Source organism: Hyla sarda, chromosome 5 (genome assembly GCF_029499605.1).
Source record: "Hyla sarda isolate aHylSar1 chromosome 5, aHylSar1.hap1, whole genome shotgun sequence".
Lineage (NCBI taxonomy): Eukaryota > Metazoa > Chordata > Amphibia > Anura > Hylidae > Hyla > Hyla sarda.
This window is the reverse complement of record NC_079193.1, coordinates 54,840,320-54,864,923: the sequence shown is the minus strand read 5'-3', so window position 1 is coordinate 54,864,923 and position 24,604 is coordinate 54,840,320. Positions and strand designations below refer to the sequence as shown.

General features: G+C 46.5%; 1 protein-coding gene across 6 annotated transcripts in view; it reads right to left on the bottom strand.

The window, feature by feature from the left end:
- The window catches only part of LOC130273167 (isopentenyl-diphosphate Delta-isomerase 1-like), a 110,141-nt gene that overhangs the window by 31,681 nt on the left and 53,856 nt on the right, over positions 1-24,604 (bottom strand). The window contains exon 1 of one of the 6 annotated variants that reach the window (XM_056519521.1): positions 8,337-8,384. The exons of the other annotated variants lie outside the window; for them this stretch is intronic. Coding sequence (XP_056375496.1) covers positions 8,337-8,367 — 31 coding nt within the window. The 5' untranslated portion in view covers positions 8,368-8,384. Of the gene's footprint in view, positions 1-8,336; positions 8,385-24,604 lie in introns of those variants that run through there. 6 annotated transcript variants of the gene reach the window in all.

Genomic DNA, 24,604 nt, shown 5'->3' with positions numbered 1-24,604 from the left:
GTTATCCAGGAGGTATCAGTGACCAGGTGAACTAGGGATGACCGATGGGACCCCACCAAAGCCTCCCATATAAGCCTTGGAGCCTCTGCACACTCTCTTAGTCTTTGCTGAGGTCCAGTCAAGTCGTGCCTAAGTGTGTGTCCAGAGACATAGGAGGCCTCAAGCTACAAACCTGCAAGTAAGCCACAGTCACAGTCTTGTCAGTCACAAGTCAGTCAAGTCAAAGTCATCTGTCTAGTCAATGTGGCATGCACTAAATTGTCCTCCTCTACTACAAGTCCCAGCAAGCCCTTAAGGTCTCTGAAGTCACTGGTCACCTCCGTGGGCCTGGCTGAACTGTACAGACTTTTCCACCTGTCTAACCTCAGTAAAGCTACCGTTGTAGCTTTTGCGTCGGAGTCATTATTGCCCCAGTGCCTAGCCCAGGATACAGCGGTATACCTTCGGGTGGTATTGAGGATAAACCATGCCCTGGCGTCACGAATACAAGGGGTTAATGCCATCTGCCCCTAGGGTAATTCCATCTGCCCTTTGCATCACACCCTATACCACATATTAATCTCTCCCTTAAATGACATTGGGGCACTTAATAAGATTGTATATATAATTGCAGGAAAGAGTATTAAGGAAAGAAGTAATTTCTGACTATATCATGCCAAATAAGCCAAAACCACAGCTGAGACGCTCAGGCAGAGGGCTGGTGGGTGAAGTAATGAGCAATACTAAGATGGATAAATTCCTAAAATCACCCAAAGATGTTATTAAGACAAGAATGAATAAACAATTGATGGCAGAGAGCAATGAAGGTCCAAGTGAGGGATCCAGATACTCTACCAGTGCAGGGGTTACTTGAGGAGGGAGAGAAAGGAGAAATAAATGGGCAAATGTTGGACTCTATTTTATGTGAAGTACAAAAAAGTAATAAAGCCTTAGAGGAATTATCTGCTCAAGTGGGAAGTCTTAGTACAGACATTGGGGAAGATTTATCAAAACCTGTGCAGAGGAAAACTTGCCCAATTGCCCATAGCAACCAATCAGATTGCTTCTTTCATTTTTCACTGGTCTTCATAAAAATGAAAGAAGCAAGCTGATTGGTTGCTATGGGCAACTGGGCAAGTTTTCCTCTGCACAGGTTTTGATAAATCTCCCCCATTATGCTTGTTCGGGACAATATTAAAAAAGTCAAGGAAAGAGTTGTACAGGTGGAGAAGTCACTGCCCCAGCTGCACCATAAAGTGTCATCAGTAATAAAGGCACAGGAGGGGGTTAGTAAGGAGAGTAAAGAACTAAAATAAAAGATTAATGACCTACATGATAGGTCAAGAAGAGCGAAAGTCAGAGTAATCGGGCTGCCTGAAGGAGAGGAAGGTCCTGACCCTATATCTTTTTGCACGAAATGGATTACAGGTCTGGTTGGAGTCGAAAAGTTGACTGAATGGTTGATGATTGAAAGAGCGCACAGGGTTCCGTCAGGCAAACCTATAACCAGAGCCCCGCCAAGAACTATGCTGATAAAATTGTTGTGTGCAAAGGACAGAGACATTCTGTTAAAATACTCAAGGGAAAAAGAGCAATTAGAAAATGGTTCCGCTAGTATATATATGTAGCCTGACTTTTCTAAGGCAACACAGAAGTGGAGAGTTGCCTTTAAAGATGTGAAGAAGAAATTGCACAGCCTGGACATTCCTTTCTCTTTATTGTTTCCAGCCCATATGAGAATTGTATATAAGGGGAAAACCCTATGAAAATTGTGAAATGGATGGACTCTCAGGGTCTGTAGTAGTAGAGAGTACTTATGTAGGGAGAGAGGTGGAGGGATCAAGAAAAATGAAGAGTGGAGAGAGTTGGGAAAGCTCAACTCATGCAGTGGGAAGGGGGGAGGGATCAGCCTGGCATTAAGGAATAGAGAGATATATGTATTTCTCTTATGGAGTATAATGTAAATAGAAATAAGGAGGATAAATTATTAGTGTGGCATATTAGAGATAGACTTAAGAAAAAAATTTAAGTCGGCACTCACCACGTCTTCTGAGTATCTTCCTTTATTTAACACTCACATTGATGCACAGGAAGGGATGACATATGGAGGGGTACCACAAGGCCTTGTGGAATCACCACCCCTCCTTCCATATGTCATCCCATCCTGTGTATCAATGTGAGTGTTAAATAAAAGAAGATACTTGGAAGTCGTAGTTCTTAATTCTACATGTAAGTTTGAATCTACAGTCAGAGAACCACGAGGCGCTTCTTACCAACACACAGGCAGGTATGTCCAGTGTTGGCACATAATAGTTTGAGTGCCATAGCAGTGTCGGACTGTATTTTTTCTCTGTATGAGTTTTGTTGGAATATTAGAAGACTGAGGGAGAGAGGGAAAAGAGTAGCGACATTTGACAGAATCAAGAATCAAGCTATCTACTAGCTATAGTCTGTCTTGTAGACTAATGATGCACTTAAACTAATTAATAAGAGATGTGCAAAACTAGAGTTTCACTCTGCACATTCAGTCTACTCATCAGGAGTGTCAGTTCTGATACATGAAAAATCGAGGTACATGGCTCAGAATGTGAAAAAAGAGGCAGATATGTATTTTTATTCGATAAGTGGGAAGAAATAGAAGTGACTCTAGCGTTTGTAAATAACCCCCCCCCCCCCCCCCAATTCACTTTGGAAGTACTACAAAAATTGGCAAATTTTATAAAAAATATGAATTAGCATGATTTGCATGCAGCTGGGGAACGCAGAAGTATTCAAAGGGGTAGAGGGACATCAATGTTAGCAAAATGTTGTGAAGAATTAGTATTACATGATGTATGAAGGTGTTTGTACCCAGAGGAAGACATTTTTTCATGTTATTGTAAGACACATAATTCAGCCCAAGTGTGTCATGAGCCCAAGTGTGTGTCGGATCACTCAATGAAGTTCTGATATGTGAAGCATTCTGTTATAAATGGGCAGAAAGTAAGGAAAATTAATATTAATCCTCATTGGTTGGAGATAGAAGTAGTAACAAAGGGGATAAGTAGTAACAAAGGGGTTGCTTATATAGAAATATCAGATAAAAAAAAAAAAGTAAGGAAAAAAAGAGACAGATTTAATTGAACAAATTAAGGAGGTGGAACGGGAATATGGTAGAACAAATGAGGAAAAAATTAATCCCTTAAGGACGGAGCCAATTTTTACCTGTATGACCAAGCTCTTTTTTTATTTTTTATTTGACATGTGTCTCTTTAACCCCTTCAGGACGGAGCCCATTTTGGCCTTAAGGACCGGAGCGTTTTTTGCACATCTGACCACTGTCACTTTAAACATTAATAACTCTGGAATGCTTTTAGTTATCATTCTGATTCTGAGATTGTTTTTTCGTGACATATTCTACTTTAACATAGTGGTAAATTTTTGTCGATACTTGCATCCTTTCTTGGTGAAAAATCCGTAAATTTGATGAAAAATTTGAAAATTTAGCATTTTTCTAACTTTGAAGCTCTCTGCTTGTAAGGAAAATGGATATTACGAATACATTTTTTTTTGGTTCACATATACAATATGTCTACTTTATGTTTGCATCATAAAATTGATGTGTTTTTACTTTTGGAAGACACCAGAGGGCTTCAAAGTTCAGCAGCAATTTTCCGATTTTTCACAAAATTTTCAAACTCAGTATTTTTCAGGGACCAGTTCAGGTTTGAAGTGGATTTGAAGGGTCTTCATATTAGAAATACCCCATAAATGACCCCATTATAAAAACTACACCCCCCAAAGTATTCAAAATGACATTCAGTCAGCGTTTTAACCCTTTAGGTGTTTCACACGAATAGCAGCAAAGTGAAGGAGAAAATTCACAATCTTCATTTTTTACACTCACATGTTCTTGTAGACCCAATTTTTGAATTTTTACAAGGGGTAAAAGGACAAAATTTTTACTTGTATTTGTAGCCCAATTTCTCTCGAGTAAGCACATCCCTCATATGTCTATGTAAAGTGTTCGGCGGGCGCAGTAGAGGGCTCAGAAGGGAAGGAGCGACAAGGGGATTTTGGAGAGTACGTTTTTCTGAAATGGTTTTTGGGGGGCATGTTACCTTTAGGAAGCCCTTATGGTGCCAGAACAGCAAAAAAAAAAACACATGGCATACCATTTTGGAAACTAGACCCCTCGGGGAATGTAACATGGGATAAAGTGAACCTTAATACCCCACAGGTGTTTCACGACTTTTGCAAATGTAAAAAAATAATAATAAAATTTTACCTAAAATGCTTGTTTTCCCAAAAAAATTTTATTTTTAAAAAGGGTAATAGCAGAAAATACCCCTAAAAATTTGAAGCCCAATTTCTCCCGATTCAGAAAACACCCCATATGGGGGTGAAAAGTGCTCTGCTGGCGCACTACAGGTCTCAGAAGAGAAGGAGTCACATTTGGCTTTTTGAACGCAAATTTTTCTCTGGGGGCATGCCGCATTTAGGAAGCCCCTATGGTGCCAGGACAGCAAAAAAAAAACACATGGCATACCATTTTGGAAACTAGACCCCTTGGGGAACGTAACAAGGGGTTAAGTGAACCTTTATACCCCACAGGTGTTTCCCGACTTTTGCATATGTAAAAAAAAAAATTTTTTTTTTACCTAAAATGCTTGTTTTCCCAAAAATTTTACATTTTTAAAAAGGGTAAAAGCAGAAAATACCCCCCAAAATTTGTAACACAATTTCTCCCGAGTACGGCGATACCCCATATGTGACCCTAAACTGTTGCCTTGAAATACGACAGGGCTCCAAAGTGAGAGCGCCATGCGCATTTGAGGCCTAAATTAGGGATTGCATAGGGGTGGACATAGGGGTATTCTACGCCAGTGATTCCCAAACAGGGTGCCTCCAGCTGTTGCAAAACTCCCAGCATGCCTGGACAGTCAACGGCTGTCCGACAATACTGGGAGTTGTTTTGCAACAGCTGGAGGCTCCGTTCTGGAAACAGTGGCGTACCAGACGTTTTTCATTTTTATTGGGGAGGGGAGGGGGGCTGTGTAGGGGTATGTGTATATGTAGTGTTTTTTTACTTTTTATTTTATTTTTTGTGTTAGTGTAGTGTAGTGTTTTTAGGGTACAGTCACACGGGCGGGGGTTCACAGTAGTTTCTCGCTGGCAATTTGAGCTGCAGCAGAAAGTTTGCGGCAGCTCAAATTTGCAGCCAGATACTTACTGTAATCCTCCGCCCATGTGAGTGTACCCTGTACATTCACATTGGGGGGGGGGACATCCAGCTGTTGCATAACTACAACTCCAAGCATGCCTGTTGGCTGTCGGTGACTGCTGAGAGTTGCAGTTTTGCAACAACTGTAGGCACACTGGTTATGTATCACTGAGTTTGTGACCTAACTCAGTGTTTCACAACCAGTGTGCCTCCAGCTGTTGCAAAACTACAACTCCCAGCATGTACGGTGCATGGTGTACGGTGACTGCTGAGAGTTGTAGTTTGCAACAGCTGGAGGCACACCGGTCGTGAAACACTGAGTTAGGTAAAAAAAAACTCTGAGTTTCACAACCAGTGTGCCTTCAGCTGTTGCAAAACTACAACTCTCAGCAGTCACCGACAGCCAACGGGCATGCTGGGAGTTGTAGTTATGCAACCAGCAGATGCACCACTACAACTCCCAGCATGCACTTTAGCTGTTTGTGCAAGCTGGGAGTTGTAGTTACACAACAGCTGAAGGTACACTTTTCCATAGAAAGAATGTGCCTCCAGCTGTTGCAAAACCATAAGTCCCAGCATGCCCATAAGGGAATGCTGGGAGTTGTGGTGGTCTGCCTCCTGCTGTTGCATAACTACAACTCCCAGCATGCCCTTTTTGCATGCTGGGAGCTGTTGCTAAGCAACAGCAGGAGGCTGTCACTCACCTCCAATGATCCTCGCCGCACAGGTCAGTCCCTCGTCGTCTCCGCCGCCGCAGCTGCTCCTGGGGCCCCGATCCCAACAGGGGCGCCGGGGATCGGGGTCCCCAGCACCCGGGGTGCACGTCCCGCACCCGCTCACGTCCTCCGGAAGAGGGGCGGAGCGGGTGCGGGAGTGACACCCGCAGCAGGCGCCCTGATTGGTCGGCCGGTAATCCGGCCGACGAATCAGGGCGATCGTGAGGTGGCACCAGTGCCACCTCACCCCTGCAGGCTCTGGCTGTTCGGGGCCGTCAGAGACGGCCCCGAACAGCCAGTAATTCCGGGTCATCGGGTCACTGGAGACCCGATTGACCCGGAATCGCCGCAGATCGCTGGACTGAATTGTCCAGCGATCTGCGGCGATCGCCGACATGGGGGGGCATAATGACCCCCCTGGGCGATATGCCGGGATGCCTGCTGAACGATTTCAGCAGGCATCCGGCTCCGGTCCCCAACCGGCTAGCGGTGGGGGCCGGAATTCCCACGGGCGTATGGATACGCCCTCGGTCCTTAAGGACTCGGGATTCAGGGCGTATCCATACGCCCTATGTCCTGAAGAGGTTAAATGGTAATAACTTAAGAACACTTTTTAGTGTGAGTGGAGCGATTCTGAGATAGTTTTTTCGTGACATATTGTACTTTATATAAGTGGTGTATTTTTGTTGACACATGCAGCATTTTTTGTGAAAAACTTCAAAATATTATGAAAAACTGGAAAATTTATGGCATGTTTTTAAATTTTTTTTTATGGCGTTCATTGTGTGGTAAGGTTGATGTTATATTTATTCTGTGGGTCGGTATGATTATGGCGATACCCATTTTATATAGCTTTTTATGTTCTTTTTCCTTTTCTGAGCAAAATTTATTTTTTCCCTTTTTTGCTTTATCATTTTCCGTAACTTTTTATTTTTTATCAGACACCATTGAGCGAGGGCTCATTTTTTGCGGGACAAGCTGTACTTTTTTTGGTATTATTTTTGCAATACATGCTAACTTTTGATATTTTTTACTCCGCTATTTGCACCATAATTGGTGTATTTTGCAATTTTGTTGTTGTTTTTTTTACGGCGTTCACCGTGCGGGATAAGTTACATTATAGCTTTATGGTACACATCATTACGGATGTGGCAATACCTATTATGTATATGATTTGTGTTGTTTTTTTAATGATTTTACTGGGAAAGTGGCATTTATTTTTACACTTCATACTTTTATTGAAGAACCTTTTATTATTTTATTTTTCACTTTTTACAGGTTATACTATGCTGCAATACATTTGTACTGCAGCGGAGTATGACCTGATGAGCTACACACACTACAGCCTGTGCGATCCAGCCTGTGGATGGATCTCACAGGCTTCCATAGCAGGCAGACAGTAGGGCATGATCTGGCCTCCTGCTGCCATTGCAACCAATGGCGACCTGCGATCATACAGTGGAGTGAAGACCTGTAAAGTTGTCTGGTGTTCCTGAGGGAGGCCTAAGGCCTAGTCAAGCAGCCACGCATCTACTACTAGTTAACCCCTGCAGGTGAAAGTCAAAGACTGGCACAAAAGTCTAGTCAAGATAATCAAGTCTGTCAAACTACTAAATTCAGCGTGAGTTGCAAAAGTCAGTCCAAGTCCACTGCAAGTCCCAGCAAGCCGACAAGCTTCCTAAAGTTCATCGTGTATATCCTTGGGCCTGAGCTGAGCTGTAAAGATTTTAACACCTTTTCTGCCTCAGTAAAGAGCCGTTGTTCCGTAACTTTGTATTGAAGTGATTATTTACCCCGTGCCTGGCTATACCTCAGGTGGTGTATAGGATAACTAAAGTCAGTCATTCAAGTCAGTTATTCTGCAGCACTAAAGTCAGCGTGGGTTGCCATACAGCAAGTCAGTCATTTACAGCAAAATTCAAGCTACTACAAGTCCCAGCAAGGCGATAGGCTTCCAAGGTTTATCCTGCACCTCCCTTTGTACCAATCTGAGCTGTAACGGATTTTACCATCTGTCCTGCCTCAGTAAAGCCAGTTATCTGTAACCTTGCGTCAGAGTATTTATTGCCCCCTGCCTGGCACAGGAGAGGCTGGCTCAACCTCGGACGGTGTTTAGGTTAACCTTGCCCTGGTGTAACGAAAAGGTTAATTTGCACATTACCATCACCCGACACCACACTAGCCCTTCCAGGCCATGACAGAAAGTGGTCACTGGGGCCTGGAGAAACATAACATTTACGAATGTCTTTTTTCAGGGCTGACAAACAAATAACTGAGAAAGAGTCCATGTGGAATGGATGGTAATGTCCTTACCGAATTTAATTCTACCCGAATGCCTTAGCTGCTGGGGCCCTTCGGTTATAGCTACTTCTCCCCAGAACATTACATAAACAGATATACACTCTCTGATAAAATACAATAATATATGATGGTATTACCTACATACATGGTAGCTCTGTCACTGTACATGTTTATCTATGCTTCAAGGAGAACTCTCTGGCCAGTAGAGCACCCTGTACACGATGGACAGGAAAATGGTAAGACATAAGACATTACTGACTATTATGGACTGGGTAATATACATTGGTTAGCTACAGTCCTGATTATACATGACCTTTGACTAGTTTAGATACACACAATGCTATGTACAACACTGACTTAGCTATACATGAACTGACATTAGCATTATTTATGCTATACTATTATACAAAGGCCCTATCACTCTTTGTACCTGGCTGGTAACTGTCATGGCAGTGAGGTAGTGAATACACTTTTCCTGACCTAGTCAGGATAACTCCTATACAAATTGCCATGGGTAGAAAAGACATTATACACTTCAGACATTTTTGTATAAACACGCTATATACTCTTCATTACAATGTGCCTCAAACAATACAACAATGACAATATTTGCATTCACTCGTGTCAAAAAAATAAACAGTATATATTACTCCGAAAATATATATGAAAATATATATTTTTTATAGTACTGCTCCACAGTTAGAGTTCTCAGTAAAGGATCATGGCTATAGGCCGGGCTCGTGAACTTACACAAATGGTTACAGGAGTTCTTGGTGAGTCCACCAAGCACTTTTCTTGAACGTTGCAGGAACCTGAAAGCAACAATCATGCTTCACGTAACAAAGTTAGTCTCATGACTTAATAGCAAAGTTATCACGCACAGACTTCAGCCTGGGAATTTTTCATCCCAGCCTCACCTGTAGAACTGCTTCCGAGGCTGGGACATATAACGGGGTCCACGGGACTGTGCCCCCTCTGATGAACTTACTCAGTAATGGTGGGGCTGATGGTAACCACCATTTGCACAGCAGCAGCTTGCGCCACTGGGGGAATAGATGTTGGTGCCTATTGGGCCGGCCAAACCTCCTCTTCAGCAGGAGTAGGCCGATGCACTCTAGTTGGTGTCCGGTGAGCAGGCCAAACCTCTTCAGTGACAGGAGTAGGCCTGGACACATCTGTACTGGATACTGCTGCTCCTCGACTTGGGGTGTACTTGGGAGCGGTGGCAGCTATTTTAGGTAGCTTTGACAGGTACTCTGGTAACTTTGACAGGTACTCATGTACATCACAGACTACTTGCAGCTCATCACCAAATAGCGACCAGGGCAGCGGTGGTGACAAGGGGTGTGCTGCAGAATTCTGGACCTGGGGGGGGGGGGGGTTGCTCTGGGCTGGGAGTAGAAAGAGGGGTAGAGAAAGCGGCCTCAGCCGGGGTACTCACTTCTGACTCAACTGTAGGGATCTCCGCTCAGGATCCCCAGGTCCGGTGGTGAGGGAACAGCCTCACATGTGATGCTCCTCTGGAATATGCAGACATACCGGGGTTTCTGGCCAGTGTCCATCGTTTTTGGGCAGCGGGACATGGTAGCAAGCCTCTTCGGCCCCGATGGAGATTCGTTGTAGACGATCTGCCAGCTCCTTAAACACGTGTACCATGGCCTCCGGCACCATCTTGGGACTCTCTGACCTCATGCTTGCCTGTTCTTCCATGTCGCTCCATTCACAGACTTCCGGCAAACTGAGAAGATCCGACAGCACTGCTTCTTTTATGCAGTGCTCCGAGAAAAAGACCGCTGGCCGGAAGTATGTCAGCGGTGCAGCGCTGACTTCCGCTCCCCCGGCAACAGGGAGCGAATCTTTACAGTTCCACTTCGGGTTTGATACAGCGACATGGTTTCCACGCCCAGAGGTGGAACGTTGACCAGCACGGGACATTTTCGCGCACTTCTCCAGCACATCGTTAACCCTTGCAGGTACAGTCAACACTTTGTGACGTAGCATAACATCGGACCTGATTTTACACATGGTCGACACAGTACTTTGACAATTCACAATGGCAGATAACAGTCTTTTCTTCACCTCCCCCTCTATTTCACAAGCATCTCGGATTAAACACTTTTTACTGACAAAGTCCCGTACACTCTCTGGCGCAATTTTTGTTCACATCTGCGTGCAAATTTTACTCTGCAATACTGGACACAGTTAAGACTGGGGGCATAAGGCGCAAACCCATATTCTGTTTGTAGGATGCCAAAAGTTGTGGTGAGGGTGTGATGCAGGGCAAATGGAAGTACCCTATGGGCAGATGGCATAAACCCCTTGTGTTTGTGATGCATTAACCCCTTGTGTTTAACTGCTTCACCACCCGAAGGTATACCGCTGGATCCTGGGCTATGCACGGAGGCAAATAATGACTCTGATGCCAACTTATGGAACAACGGCAGCTTTACTGAGTCAGACAGATGTAACAGTCTATACACCTTTGCTAGGTCCACGGAGGTGACCAGTGACTTCAGAGACCACAGGGCTGGCTGGGACTTATGGTGGACATGGGAAATTTGCAGAGCCATGCTGACTTGGTATAATTGACTTGGACTGACTTGACTATGACAGACTATGACTGACTTCACCTTTTTCTGCAGCTTACCAGACTTTGACTTGACCTGTGGGGCAATGGACTTGAGAACCCGTGGATGCGTAGTAGACTTTGGCCTCCTTTGGACTCCAGACACATACCTAGGGCTTGACCTTGCTGCAAACAGCTTAGCAGAGCTCCAAGAGAGTGAACTAGTCCCACCCAGTGCTTATATGGGGGAGACTAGGAGGGGTCCCATAGGTCACCCTGTAGGTAACATGGTCACTGGTATCTTCCCTGGTCACAATCAGATGACAAGATTACTTAAAGACATAACACGTTATGTACAATACACTATATAACAGGGATAGAAGTAAATACACAAGGCACAGGTCCAGGGGGGTACAGGAGTCACTGGATGGGTAGCTAGGGTACAGGGGTGCAACTCCTGTACTGGGCCACCACACTAGCCCTTCTCACTAGTTCTATGGCTTTCTCCCTGAGCATGGCTCTATACTGCTTGGCTCACAGTATGTTAGCTTCTTAATCACAGCAGAGCTCAGAGGCAGAAAAGCTCATCTGCTTGTCACACTGGCAGGACCTGTTTACAGTTCCTGCTGCCCTAGGCACTTGGGCAGAATACATTTCATTAAGGTGATATCACATGTGCCCATATTTTTTTATACAGATCTGTCACAAATATGCAGCAAAAAACATGGGTGTGTGTTATATGTGAATTATTTTGTTGCAGATTCACTGTTGATCTCTCCACTATATGCAGAAAGTGGGGAAATCAATCACAAATCCACAGCATAATGAGCGTCTGCACCTCTGTACGGAAATTTCTCAGCAGTTTTGACCCATTAAACAAAATGGGGGAGGTGGGGGGGGGAGGGGGTTGGGGGACTACCTGCCTACATTGTAAACTACTTGCCTAATGGGCAGAACTGACTGCCTACTGGGGGGCTGCTAGCCAATTCCAGGCTAATGGAGGGAATTGGAATATAGAAAAAGGATGCAGTTCAGCTCACTCACCACACAGACCGGATGAATCAGATATAGAAGATAGCCCAAATTCTGTAGCACTGGAGCTCGGAGGAAGCAGGCCGCCTGCCCATATAGTTCAATAGGGATACTTGGTGGTATCCAGCTTCACAGCAAATTGGCTGTTAAAATTCAAGCTTTAATAGTTCCATTAAAAACACGGAGAATCCATAAGTAAAAACAACCACACCGACGCGTTTCGAACTTATATCAAGCTCTTAATCATGGCAAATTATGAGGGAGACAGTGCTTAATTTTATATCAATGCTGCATGTGAAAATAACCAAGAACCTCCCATCCAAACGGATTGGCGTGCGAAGACAGATCCAGTGGAGGAGCAGGTGGAAGCTCTCAATAAGGTATATACTGAACTGGGTGAAAAACACGAAATAGAGATGGATTCGCCTAAGTGACCATTTGCAAAAAAAACGCAAGATGTGAACATGATAGCAACAGTGAGACAAGATTGCATTTGCAATCACATACTGTATATCAATGAACAAAATTGAACAAAACCAGAGAACTTAAAGGGTCACTCTCATTAAAAAATGTTTTGCTATTGCACTCCTTATGGTAAATAAAAAATATTTCTAATATACCTTGTTTAAAAAAATGAAGTTTTCTATGTTTTATTTGTGCTTAAAAAAGCTAAAGAGCACATTTTCCCCCAACTCATACACAGACTTTGGACCAAAGTCCAAACACAGGAAGAGCCGCCTGGAGTGCTGAGGGGGGGGGGTCCAACCAACAGCATATGGCAGTTATGTGTGAGAGGAGCTATGATTGGATGAGGCTGGACACCCCCCCCCCTCAGCACTCCAGGTGGCACTTCCTGTGTTTGGACTTTGGTCCAAAGTCTGTGTATGAGTTGCACAAATAAAACATAGAAAACTTATTTTTTTTTTAAACAAAGTATATTAGAAATATTTTTCATTTACCATAAGGAGTGCAATAGCAAAAAAATTTTTTTAATGAGAGTGACTCTTTAAGTATAGCACACATGGCATATTTACACTGTTTTCATGGTTGTATAGAATACGGGGCACAATGGTAAATATAAAGAAAGGATACATATATGTATATATGGTATTCAGTACCAACCCACATGTTCCATAACATACTGCAATAGGTATAAGACAAAAGGACCTATAAAGTATAACAAGATGAATGTCTGTAATGCGAAAGGCCCATTGCATATACCATATATAGAGGATGGAGCTTGAACAGCTCACATAATAATTACATGATGTCTGCTTACCAATAGTACAAATGCATTAATAATTTTTGGACCATAATGTGCTTAAATAGAAAGAACAAAACAAAATAATAAAAAAAAAGTGAAAAAATAAATTATAATACAACGTTATTGTTAGCTGGCATAAGTGTGATATAATGCAATATTAAAATTGCAGTCGCAAGTTCACCAGCAAACGCATGATGTAGACTAAACTAGCCTTAGTAAATCAAGCCAGGAAGAAGAAGATTCAAAGCTCAAAAAACCTATCATCAAAGAAGTACAGAATATTAATAAACAAAAAATTTAATAATATACAAATGAGCAAAATAGTAATATTCAAAAAAAAATGACACATGTGGCATAGAAAAAGCACACCAACCTCGCAGAGGAGGAGACTGGTACTTTTAAAGGTGATAATCATTGTCTGTTGTTTTTTGACCATTGTGTTGAGGTACAACAAAATAAACCTTTACTTTCCTCCAGCGCTCCTGGCATGCCTCCCGTGACCTGCTCCGGTCCTCTGCAGCTATTGACACTGACTACCGTCCTCCCAAACCAAAAAAGTCAGGCAAGGGTATTTAATTAATCAGAAACGCAACCAAGAGGCTTCAGAGGATCTGCAAGACTGCCCGCAACTTGACTTTTACTATGTTTGTATGTCTGCTGTGTGACGCTGCCTGGTGTAAATAAAACAATGAAAACCAGTAACCTTTGCTGGACAACTGGGGGTCGGCCACAGCGTTTATTATCGTTAACCAGATCAAACAACAGTTTGACTCCAACATGTCTTATAACTCTTGGAGCTAAGGGGTATGCAAGACACTCTATTCTCCTGATGCTCATCATACCCATTTCTCCTCCGCCATGGAGGAGTTCGGTGGGGAACTACATTGCACTCCGACCCTCACTGAGGAGAAACAAAGCTTCCCCTTCTAACTGACGATGGCAGACAACCACCCCACCCCAGGAACTAATGTATCTAGCTAGTCTGGAATTGACAGTGCGACAAGCTTATTCAATTGCCACTGGATCCCGTGCCTCCTGCCACGTTACCCGTCGAACCATCTCCGACCATACTATGACTATTTCTTGAAAAAAAAATTGGATCCTCTCTACATCCATCCGCATCAATGTAATCAATTCAGCCATTCACAGTGAGCAAAGATCGTTGCCCCCCCCCCCCCCCCCCCGCATGGATGACTAATACCACGGAGAAAGAGACCATTCGAGCAATACCCACCGATTCCACCAACACCCGTATGCACTTGAGACCGCCAATGCCTCTCCATTGCACTTCATTGTTGAAGCCAAGGGACTGCCCTCCGGGTCTACAAACAGCCCTCTGCCCGGCTCTGAAGATATATAAATGTCCCAGGAAAATGATCTCAGGAGAATGTGGACCTGAAAAGAAAAATAATTATAACAACAATTCTGGGCGTATGTAAGAAGCATAGAACCCCGACCGCCAACGGCCAATCCTCTGTATCTCCATGACAGGTAGGCCTGCCCGGGAGGCCTTTGTCGCCGCCCAAATATGGAAAGAATGGGTTCCATAATCCTGCTCAGGCATACCCAAGGCGACCAAACATTTTTTAAACACTGAGGAAAACTGGAAACGGCATAGGGGCAGACACATTTCATGTACTAAAAAGCGAGCACCAGAAGGGACAGGGGCAAAAAGGAACCCACCAGCCGTACAGGACAAACAGCACCCTCTAGAGCATATAAAGTCAACGACTCACTCTACCCACCACATCCGTTTTGGAGCTGCATACCTGCAGCTGAACCACCGTACCTGACTGAACCTCATCCTCCCTCAATAACACACCCAAACCTAACGAGAAAGCGGGCACCAATTCCCCCACCCTTAATGCCCCAAAGAAAGCCAGAGAGAAAGCTATCTGAAACAACAGAGATTCATAAGCCGAGGAACAAACCCCCTCGACAGCCACCATCAGGGATGTAAGCAATTGAAAGGACACCGGTCTCCTAGAATCCCTCTTCCTAGGACCCCATGACCAACCGTTGAGAGCCTGAGAAATGCAGAAACGCTTAGTAACATCAACCAAACCCCTAAGCTTAAAGGGAAAACTAATCTCAGCTAACCTACGTCTGGCTACCACAGCTGATCAACCCAACTCCCGTAACTGCAACAAATAGTCAACGGTTACAGCAAACCATGCTTTCTCACTAACAGCGACATCCCGGTCCCTAACTAAAGAAAGCCACTCCTCCCACGCCTTACCGTGGCTGGACCACGTGGCAGGAGTCACTGAATAAGACACCAAGGGCATCAGGCATTGTTCACATCCCAGAGGGAAGAGGGGCACTGGAGGCCCTCTGAGGCCGCCCCTGGGAATAACTCCCGAAACTGCTGGAAACAGAAACAAGACAATGCATCAGCAATCTTGTTGTCCACTCCTGGAACATGTTGGACCAGATGGAGGAGCAGGGAGAGGACAGGTAAGGAGGAGGAGGAAAGATGGTTAACACAATGAACGACACTGAGGTTGTCAGTCCAGAAACAAACCTTGCAATTCCGGAAACTGTCCCCCCACACTTTTAGGGCCACTATGATGGGGAAAAGCTCAAGCAAAGTTAAATTTCTGCAAAAACCATTCCCTTGCCATGCAACTGGCCAATACTCAGCACACCACTCCCCACAAAAACCCACATAGCCAGCAGTGTCCATGAACAGGGATAATTCATGTTACGGCAGGTGGTAGTGGATCCTCTGGATCCGTGTGGAAAATGAAGTGGGCCGTGCCAGGGAGAGGAGTCTAAGGTGCCGCTGGTTTTCACCAGAGCCCGCCGCAAAGCGGGATGGTCTTGTTGCGGCAGGCGGCACCCAGATAGTTACCCCTGGCATGACTCGACCACACAGGATGCGAGGTGTAACTTGACTCAGGAAAGATGACACGTAGAGAGGCTGGCAGGAAGGCAGGACGTAGCAAGGTCAGAAGGCTGGCGGCACAGAAGCGTAGTCAGGTCACAAGCGGAGTAGTCAGGAACACAGAAAGGCAACACAATGACTGCTTTATCTGAGGCACTAGGTGCAAATATCCGGTGTGGGAGGTGATCACACTTATAGACAAGGCACCGGCGCGTGCATCCTAAGAGGGGGGGACACGTGCGCCGGCGATGCGAGACTACAGAAGGAACAGCAGATAGGGAAGGTGAGTGACGGCCCCAGATTCGCATGCGGGCGCAACCTGCAATTCAAATCTCGGTCCCGCCTGCAGAAGTGGACGGAGCAGGGGAGCGCTCACGGGCAGCGTGTCCGGCCGGAGCACTAGGTGAAACAATTCATCACTAGAAACTTCCACCGCTTGCCAGCAAGTGGAACCTTTGTAACACCGAAGGAAATCAAGCCATTCGGAACAATCAGCTTGCAAAGCAGCCGTGACTCAAATCCTGTGCTCCGGCCTACGTACACCTTTGGTGGCAAGCGACAGATGCCGCAAAAAAAACACGCCTCATGGGCATTATGCGGCAGAAAAAAAACAGTAAGCCCAGCAATGACTCAATCTGCAACAGGGTCACCTTGCGGGAAGCGCAGAAACCCTCCAGCAGGTTGCGCCCCAAATAGGAATGTTATGCCGAGCGCTCCGGGTCCCTGCTCCTCCCCGAAGCGCTCGCGGCGTCTCTCTCTCTGCAGCGCCCCGGTCAGTCCCGCTGACCGGGAGCGCTGCACTGACATTGCCGGCGGGGATGCGATTCGCATGACGGGACGCGCCCGCTCGCGAATCGCATCCCAAGTCACTTACCCGTCCCGGTCCCCGGCTGTCATGTTCTGGCGTGCGCTGCTCCGCTCTCTAGGGCGCGCGCGCGCCAGCTCTCTAAGATTTAAAGGGCCAGTGCACTAGTGATTGGTGCCTGGCCCAATCAGCCTAATTAGCTTCCACCTGCTCCCTGTCCATATTACCTCACTTCCCCTGCACTTCCTTGCCGGATCTTGTTGCCTTGTGCCAGTGAAAGCGTTTAGTATTGTCCAAAGCCTGTGTTCCAGATCTCCTGCTATCCTCATTGACTACGAACCTTGCCGCCTGCCCCAACCTTCTGCTATGTCTGACCTTGCCTCTGCCTAGTCCTTCTGTCCCACGCCTTCTCAGCAGTCAGCGAGGTTGAGCCGTTGCCGGTGGATAAGACCTGGTTGCTACCACCGCAGCAAGACCATCCTGCTTTGCGGCGGGCTCTGGTGAAAACCAGTAGCAACCCTAGAACCGGTCCACGCCAATCCCTCACTGGCACAGAGGATCCACATCCAGCCTGCCGAATCCTAACAAGAAAGTCGTCCAGACAATGGATAACGGACCTAGTACCCGTCTCAAAATGGACAGCCCACTCCAAGAAGGAGCTAAACAATTCAAAATAATGACAGGAGATGGAACAACCCATGGGTACAAACCATCAACCTTACAACCCACCAGGTGGTAACATTCCGGGTGAACTGGCAATAATCTGAAAGCCAATTCAATGTCTAATTTAGCCTTCAAGGCATACCTACCTACCGTCCGAACAAGCATAACGGCCTGATCAAACAACACGTAGAAGACCGAGGCGTCCTCTTTGGAAATACCTTCATTAACCGACGGACCTTTGGGATGGGACAAATGATGGGTCAACCTGAAACATCCCACTTCCTACTTGGGTACCACAACAAGTGGGGATACCCACAGGTTCTCAAGCGGGGGATAATGAAAAGGTCCCATAAAATGCCCCAAATTAACCCTCTTCTGGACCTTATCCCGAAGGACCTGGGGGTGCTCCCTGGCAGACCTCAAATTAGGGGAGTCCTGGGGCAACCTAGAGGGAACAAAGGGTACAAAGAAACCAAAGGAGAAACTGTCAAACAACTGACTGGCAGCCTAGCTATTAGGATACTGATTTAGCCATGGGAGCATCGCGTCCACTGACACTGTGGTCCTTGACCTCAACCGAACCTGGGGGCCTAATCGCTGACTTAACCGGTCTTGTACATCGCACCGCCGCATAGGTGTAACCACAAGTGGAGCATTCATGCTTAAATTTACAGAGGCCAAAGAACTTGCAGTGGCCCTCATTAAACAGCCAGTAGGCAACGCACGGCCACTGAACCCTGGGGAGCCTGTTGCCCACCAGTGGCTCCGGTTGGAGGAACTCTCTGAGCCATCATTAACCTTAACCACACATCCTGGCTTTTATACCCCACCCCAACTCGGGCTGCAATGCAAGGCAGGACAAAATTCTTCATATCGCCACCAGGCACTACCCCCATAAGACTTGTCGGAATTTATATATGGAATCCATGTAAGTGAATCATTCCGAGCAGCGCTCATGATGGTGTTGCCTCATAACGCAATGTAATACTGTGAATGCTTGGAGCCAATTTCCCATAGTTTTGCTACCCAGCGCTTGCAGTCTACTATCCTGTCTGTGCTGGGCCTACACTCCTATCCACTGTATTCTGGTCCATGGACACTAAAGACCATATATCAATATACTGGTTGGCCCAGATCTTTTCACCCAACCCCTCATCAATGTGGGCCCCCAAAGGGCTAAGCCCACAAAAAACAGCCTCCGTAAGCAAACCAGCCCTCACCGAAGAAACCCACCTCTGTGGGGGTGCACTAGCCGACCCAGCCCTAGGGGACTCCAACTGGGACAATAAGGCCTGTAGGGCCAGGATAACCTCATACTGCACTTGCTGCTGTCTACAGGGGGGCCCCTGCTGCTGTCTAAAGGGGGGCCCTTGCTGCTGTCTAAAGGGGGCCCCCTGCTACTGTCTAAAGGGGGGGGCCCTGCTGCTGTTTAAATGGGGGCCCACTGTCTAAAGGGGGGCTGTGGTCTACAGGGGGGCTGCTGTCTACACGGGGGGCCCCTGCTAATGTCTGCAGGGGGATACTACCTACTATTAAAGACAATCTTACAGCAGAGTCACCTGCACTAACTTGAATGTATATGTAGATAGTGCAGGTGACCCGGTTTCTACTGCTGCTCACCATGTGGTCATCGTTCTCACCGCCAATGCAAATTCCCTGTTCTGTCCAATGGAGAAGAGAGAAATCTTGGCTCATACTACAGCAGCCGCCTCCATTGTACACCACAAGGACCCACATATCATACGGTAAGAAGCGCCAGAGACAAGGTCACCCTGGTATAAGATTCCCTTTAAAATAAAAGTACTCGTACTTGGTATCGGCGAGTACTAGAATTAAAGTATCGGTACTCGTACTCGGTCTTAAAAAAATGGTATCGGGACATCCCTAGAAATGAGTAACAGAGTATGGCATGGGGGAATCAACCAGAATGATTATGGCACAGGGGGATCAGAGGGGGGATTAATGTGATGTCATGCATATATAATTAATTATGCAAATTAGAATGGCAGGTATTTTTTGTCAAGAAATGTGGCAACCTTTTTGATAAATCTCCCCCCACAGTGTTTAGCTGTATTAAACCTAGGGGCACAGTGTGTGGCAGTATTATACTCAGGGACATGGTGTTTGGCAGTATTATACTCAGGGGCATGGTGTGTAGCAGTATTATACTCAGGGACATGGTGTGTGGCAGTATTATTCTCAGGGACATGGTGTGTGGCAGTATTATACTTAGGGACATGGTGTGTGGCAGTATTATACTCAGGGACATGGTGTGTGGCAGTATTATACTCAGGGACATGGTGTGTGACAGTATTATACTCAGGGACATGGTGTGTTGCAGTATTATACTCAGGGACATGGTGTGTGGCAGTATTATACCAAGAGGCACAGTGTGTGGCAGCATTATACTCAGGGACATGGTGTGCGGCAGTATTATACCAAGGGGCACAGTGTGTGACAGTATTATACTCAGGGCCCCAGTGTATTGTAGTATTATACCCAGGGGCAAATTGTGTGGAAGTGTAATACCAGGGGGACAATATTTAGCAGTATTCAGGTTATTCTGGGAGCTGTAGATTTACATTTACACACTTCAGTAACTGGCTTTACCCTGTGTCTTATTATTACAATCATAATGTTTTACAGCAGGCAGCAGGTACCGTATTTATCGGGGTAAACCACGCACCGGCCTATAACACGCACCCTCATTTTACCAAGGATATTTGGGTAAAAAAAGTTTTTTACCCAAATATCCTTGGGAAAATGAGGGTGCATGTGTGTGCATGTGTATACCCCGATACACTGTTTCTGACCCCGCAGAAGCCCCCAGGAAAGGCAGGGGGAGAGAGGCCGTCGCTGCCCGCTTCTCTCTCCCCCTGCCTTTCCTGGGGTCTAGAGCCCTGCTGATACCGCTTCTCTCCACCCTGTTATCGGCGCCGCTGCCCCCTTCTCCCCCTCCTGGCTATCGGTGCCACTGTCCTATAGCCGCCACCGATAGCCAGGGGGAGAGAAGCGGCGCCGGCAATGGGGCAGCAGCGCCGATAGCCAGGAGGAGAGAAGGGGCAGCGCCACCCATTGCCGGCGCCGCTGCCCCGTTGCCTCCCCCATCCCCGGTTGTATAATTACCTGTTGCCGGGGTAGGGTACGCACTGCTTCAGGTCTCCGGTGTGCGTCCCCTGCGTTGTTGCTATGCACTGCACGGCGCAGCACAATGACGAGTGGTGTCACTCGTCATTACATCTCACAGCGCATAGCAATGATGCAGGGGACGCACACCGGAGGCCTGAATGCAGCACGGACCCTACCCCGGCAACAGGTAATTATACAACCGGGGATGAGGGAGGCAACGGGGCAGTGGCGCCGGCAAGTGGTGCTGCTGCCCCTTCTCTCCCCCTGTCTGTCGGCGCCGCTGTCCCATTGCCAGCGCTGCTTCTCTCCCCCTGGCTATCGGCGCCGGCAATGGGGCAGTGGTGCTGGCAATGGGGCAGCTGCCCCGATAGCCAGTGGGAGAGAAGGGGCAGCGGCGCTGATAGCAGGGTGAGAGAAGCGGCGGCAGGAGGGCTCTAGACCTTGCCACCTGACCAGTATTTTACCAGCACAGCCGGTATTTTGGCCACCCTGCTGGTATTTTTGTATTAAAAATACCGGCCATGCAATGGCCGGTATTTATCCAACCAATCCTCCAACTCCTGGAATGTTGCACCAAAATCTATGCCAGTGTTTCCCAACTAGAGTGCCTCCAGCTGTTGCAAAACTACAACTCCCAGCATGCATGGACAACTAACAGCTGTCAGAGCATGCTGTGAGTTGTAGTTTTGCAACAGCTGGAGGCACCCCTGGTTGACCTATACTATATACTAAGGGGACAAGAAATGGTAGCAGTCCTGCTAGGCAGGGCCGGATCATCATTGGCGCTCATGGAGCGCCTGCTCCGGGCCCCGTGCTCGCAGGGGGCCCCCGTCACACTCAGGACATCCCTGTGTCCCGAAAAATCTTTTCAGGACACAAGGATGTCCCGGCGGTTACCTCTCTGCGGCGCCCCCCGCGTTAACTTTAAAAACGCAGGGGCCGCCGGGAGTTTGCGCACGCAGGGACGTCACTGACGTCCAGTGCATGCGCCCATAGAAGAAATGCAGAGCGGAGCAGCGAGGAGATGGACGCGTGCGCATGGTAAGTTGCCAGCGGCACGTCATCTTCAGTGTCCTGACCTCTGCTCCCGGGATCGTGACCCCGGTCCCCAGAGTCCCCGGACCGGAGGAGCGGTGGTCGGAACACTGAAGTGGGGCAGTAAACAGGCATACAGCCTCCAGCCATACACTGTATATGGCTGAAGGCTGTATGTCTGTGGGGGAACTGTACTGCACCTAATGTGGGGAACTATACTGCCAACCTAATGTAGGGGAACTATACTGCACCTAATGTGGGGAACTATACTGCCAACCTAATATGGGGGAACTATACTGCACCTAATGTGGGGGAACTGTACTGCACCTAATGTGGGGGGGGGACTATACTGCACCTAATGTGGGGGAACTGTACTGCACCTAATGTGGGGGAACTGTACTGCACCTAATGTGGTGGAACTATACTGCACCTAATATGGGGGAACTATACTGCACCTAATGTGGGGGAACTATTGCACCTTATGTGGGGGAACTGTACTGCACCTAATGTGGGGGGAACGATACTGCACCTAATGTGGGGGAACTGTACTGCACTTAATGTGGGTGAACTGTACTGCACCTAATGTGGGGAACTATACTGCCAACCTAATGTGGGGGAACTATACTGCACCTAATGTGGGGGAACTGTACTGCACCTAATGTGGGGAACTATACTGCACCTAATGTGAGGAAACTGTACTGCACCTAATGTGGGGAACTATACTGCACCTAATGTGAGGAAACTGTACTACACCTAATGTGGGGGAACTATACTGCACCTAATGTGGGGGAACTATACAGCACCTAATGTGGGAGAACTGTCGGGGGGGGCAACATAATGAAGTGCTCCGTCTTCCAGGCAGCCTTAATCTGGCCCTGCTGCTAGGCTAAGGGGGAATCAGTCAACCACCCTCATCGCTATTGAAGAAGGGGACATGGCTCCCCGAAACACGTTTAGTCTAAGACCACATCCACCAATACCCCAATCGTGGACACATTGGAGTACTCGCAATCCAGGAGCCATTGCTGTCTCATTTGAGGACTGAGAGCACGCTCCACCGAGCACGATCGCACTGCTGGCCAGCTGCAGCGAGCACAGTCCAGCAATCTCACAATCAGCATAGCCGGTAAGAGGCACATTGTGCCAAACCTTCATTCCGCTTGGAACTTGTAATTTTGTCCCTGTGCCGTCAGGGTAATGAGGGTCCCAAAGCTGAGGACTCCAGTGCTGCAATGCTTAAATGAATGACATATAGCCCTAACCCCCTCACCACTTAAAACCACTCATACAGCAGGCCTGTGCCGACAGGGTAGAGTGGGCATCAAATAGGGGGCTTCCAGCGCTGCCGAGCACTGCTACTGAACTTATCACAGATCTGCATTTAATCCACTACATTGGCGCGGCGCCGTCCATGCCAGCAATATACATTGCTAGGATACTGACAATATCGCCTATTATCCATTGTGGGGAAGTATCTATATAGTACTTACCAGCACAACGCGCTAACCACAGCGCAGAGACTATAACACTCTGTGTGCTAACCTACTCTTTCATAGAGGAATTACAAGTGTCATCTATTTTATATGCATTTATTTTATTCTATATTCATTAAATTTTAGCACCTTTTCTTATATTTTGTGATCCGTCTGAAGCAAGGGCCCTATTGAAGACCTCACATTACAGTTCTAATTATTTAAATAAATGTTATTTTAATACTGGACATTTTCTCTTGCATCTTCTTTTCCTCTATCTCTACTATTTACCCTTAGCCTAGCAGGACCGCTACCATTTCTTGTCCCCTTATTTCACTATTGGCACATTGGGTTATGTATGTGCAACGCAGTATCCTCTGCTTAGGTTTTCTGTTTTATGTAGAGCTCCCACACTTTTTATTCCTATACTATATACTACTATATAGTCCAACATGTTGAGAGTTGTAATTTTCGTTTGGGGCAGCTGCTGAGCCACAGGCTGTATCAGGACATGCTGGGAGTTGTAGTTAGTAACTTACTGCAACTCCTGAATTTAATTTAAGAAAAAGTCACACGAAAACAAAAATGGTACTGTGACAGAACTACAAAAATGAGCCGTCATCCAGTCCTTTATAAGGAGAAGTAAAAAAGTTAAAGGGGTCAGAATAGGACAAAATTTCCCCCGCATATGTGTATCCTGTGATGTCACGCATATATAATTAAATATGCAAATTAGCATGGCCGATATTTTTTGGCAAGAAAGGTGGCAACCCTAGCTGCTATGGGCAACTCAGCAACTTTTCCTCTGGACAGGTTTCAATAGATATATGATTTTCATATACAGTACACAGCAATGTGTTTTCTGACTTCTGCACTATAGCATTATGTGTAAATCCTGCCACCTAGTGTCCATTTTAGGCTTTCTTTCTAAATGAAAAGTCATTGTAAAACTATATAGTAAAGCTTGTTACATTTTGGTACTACAATCATCACAGCATCGTTTTCAATGTAGTTACCAAATAAGCTCAGATACTTGTAAGATCAAAGCTAATATATGTTTGAAGTCTAGGAGTTGGACATGGTTGACATTTTCTGACAGTGGCAGTACTATGTACGGTTTCCATTTTAGGACATCGTCAGTTGTCAGCCTCAGTCGTCAGTCGTACCTCCGTCCTCCGTCAGGCAAAACAGCGTCCCGCCTCCTCCCTCCCGCCACCAATCTCTGTCAGGCGTCAACCACAACTCCCTCCTTTGTCATCCTAAAATCTCTCATCCAAAACTCCGTCATCCTAAAGTCTCTCATCCAAAACTCTGTCATCCTAAAGTCTCTCATCCAAAACTCTGCCATCCCTCAGACAAAAAACCTTCCTGCCATGTAGCAGAGCCAAGTCAGTGTCGGCTCTCTGCTATATGGGTTCTGCTGTACATGCTATTCAATGTCGGCTCTGCTATACAGTGCTGTGCAGCGTCGGCTCTGCTATGCGGCAGGAAGTTGCGTCTGAGGGAGAATCGTCTGAGGCACTTTCGGATGAGGGAGTTGTGGCTGAAGGAT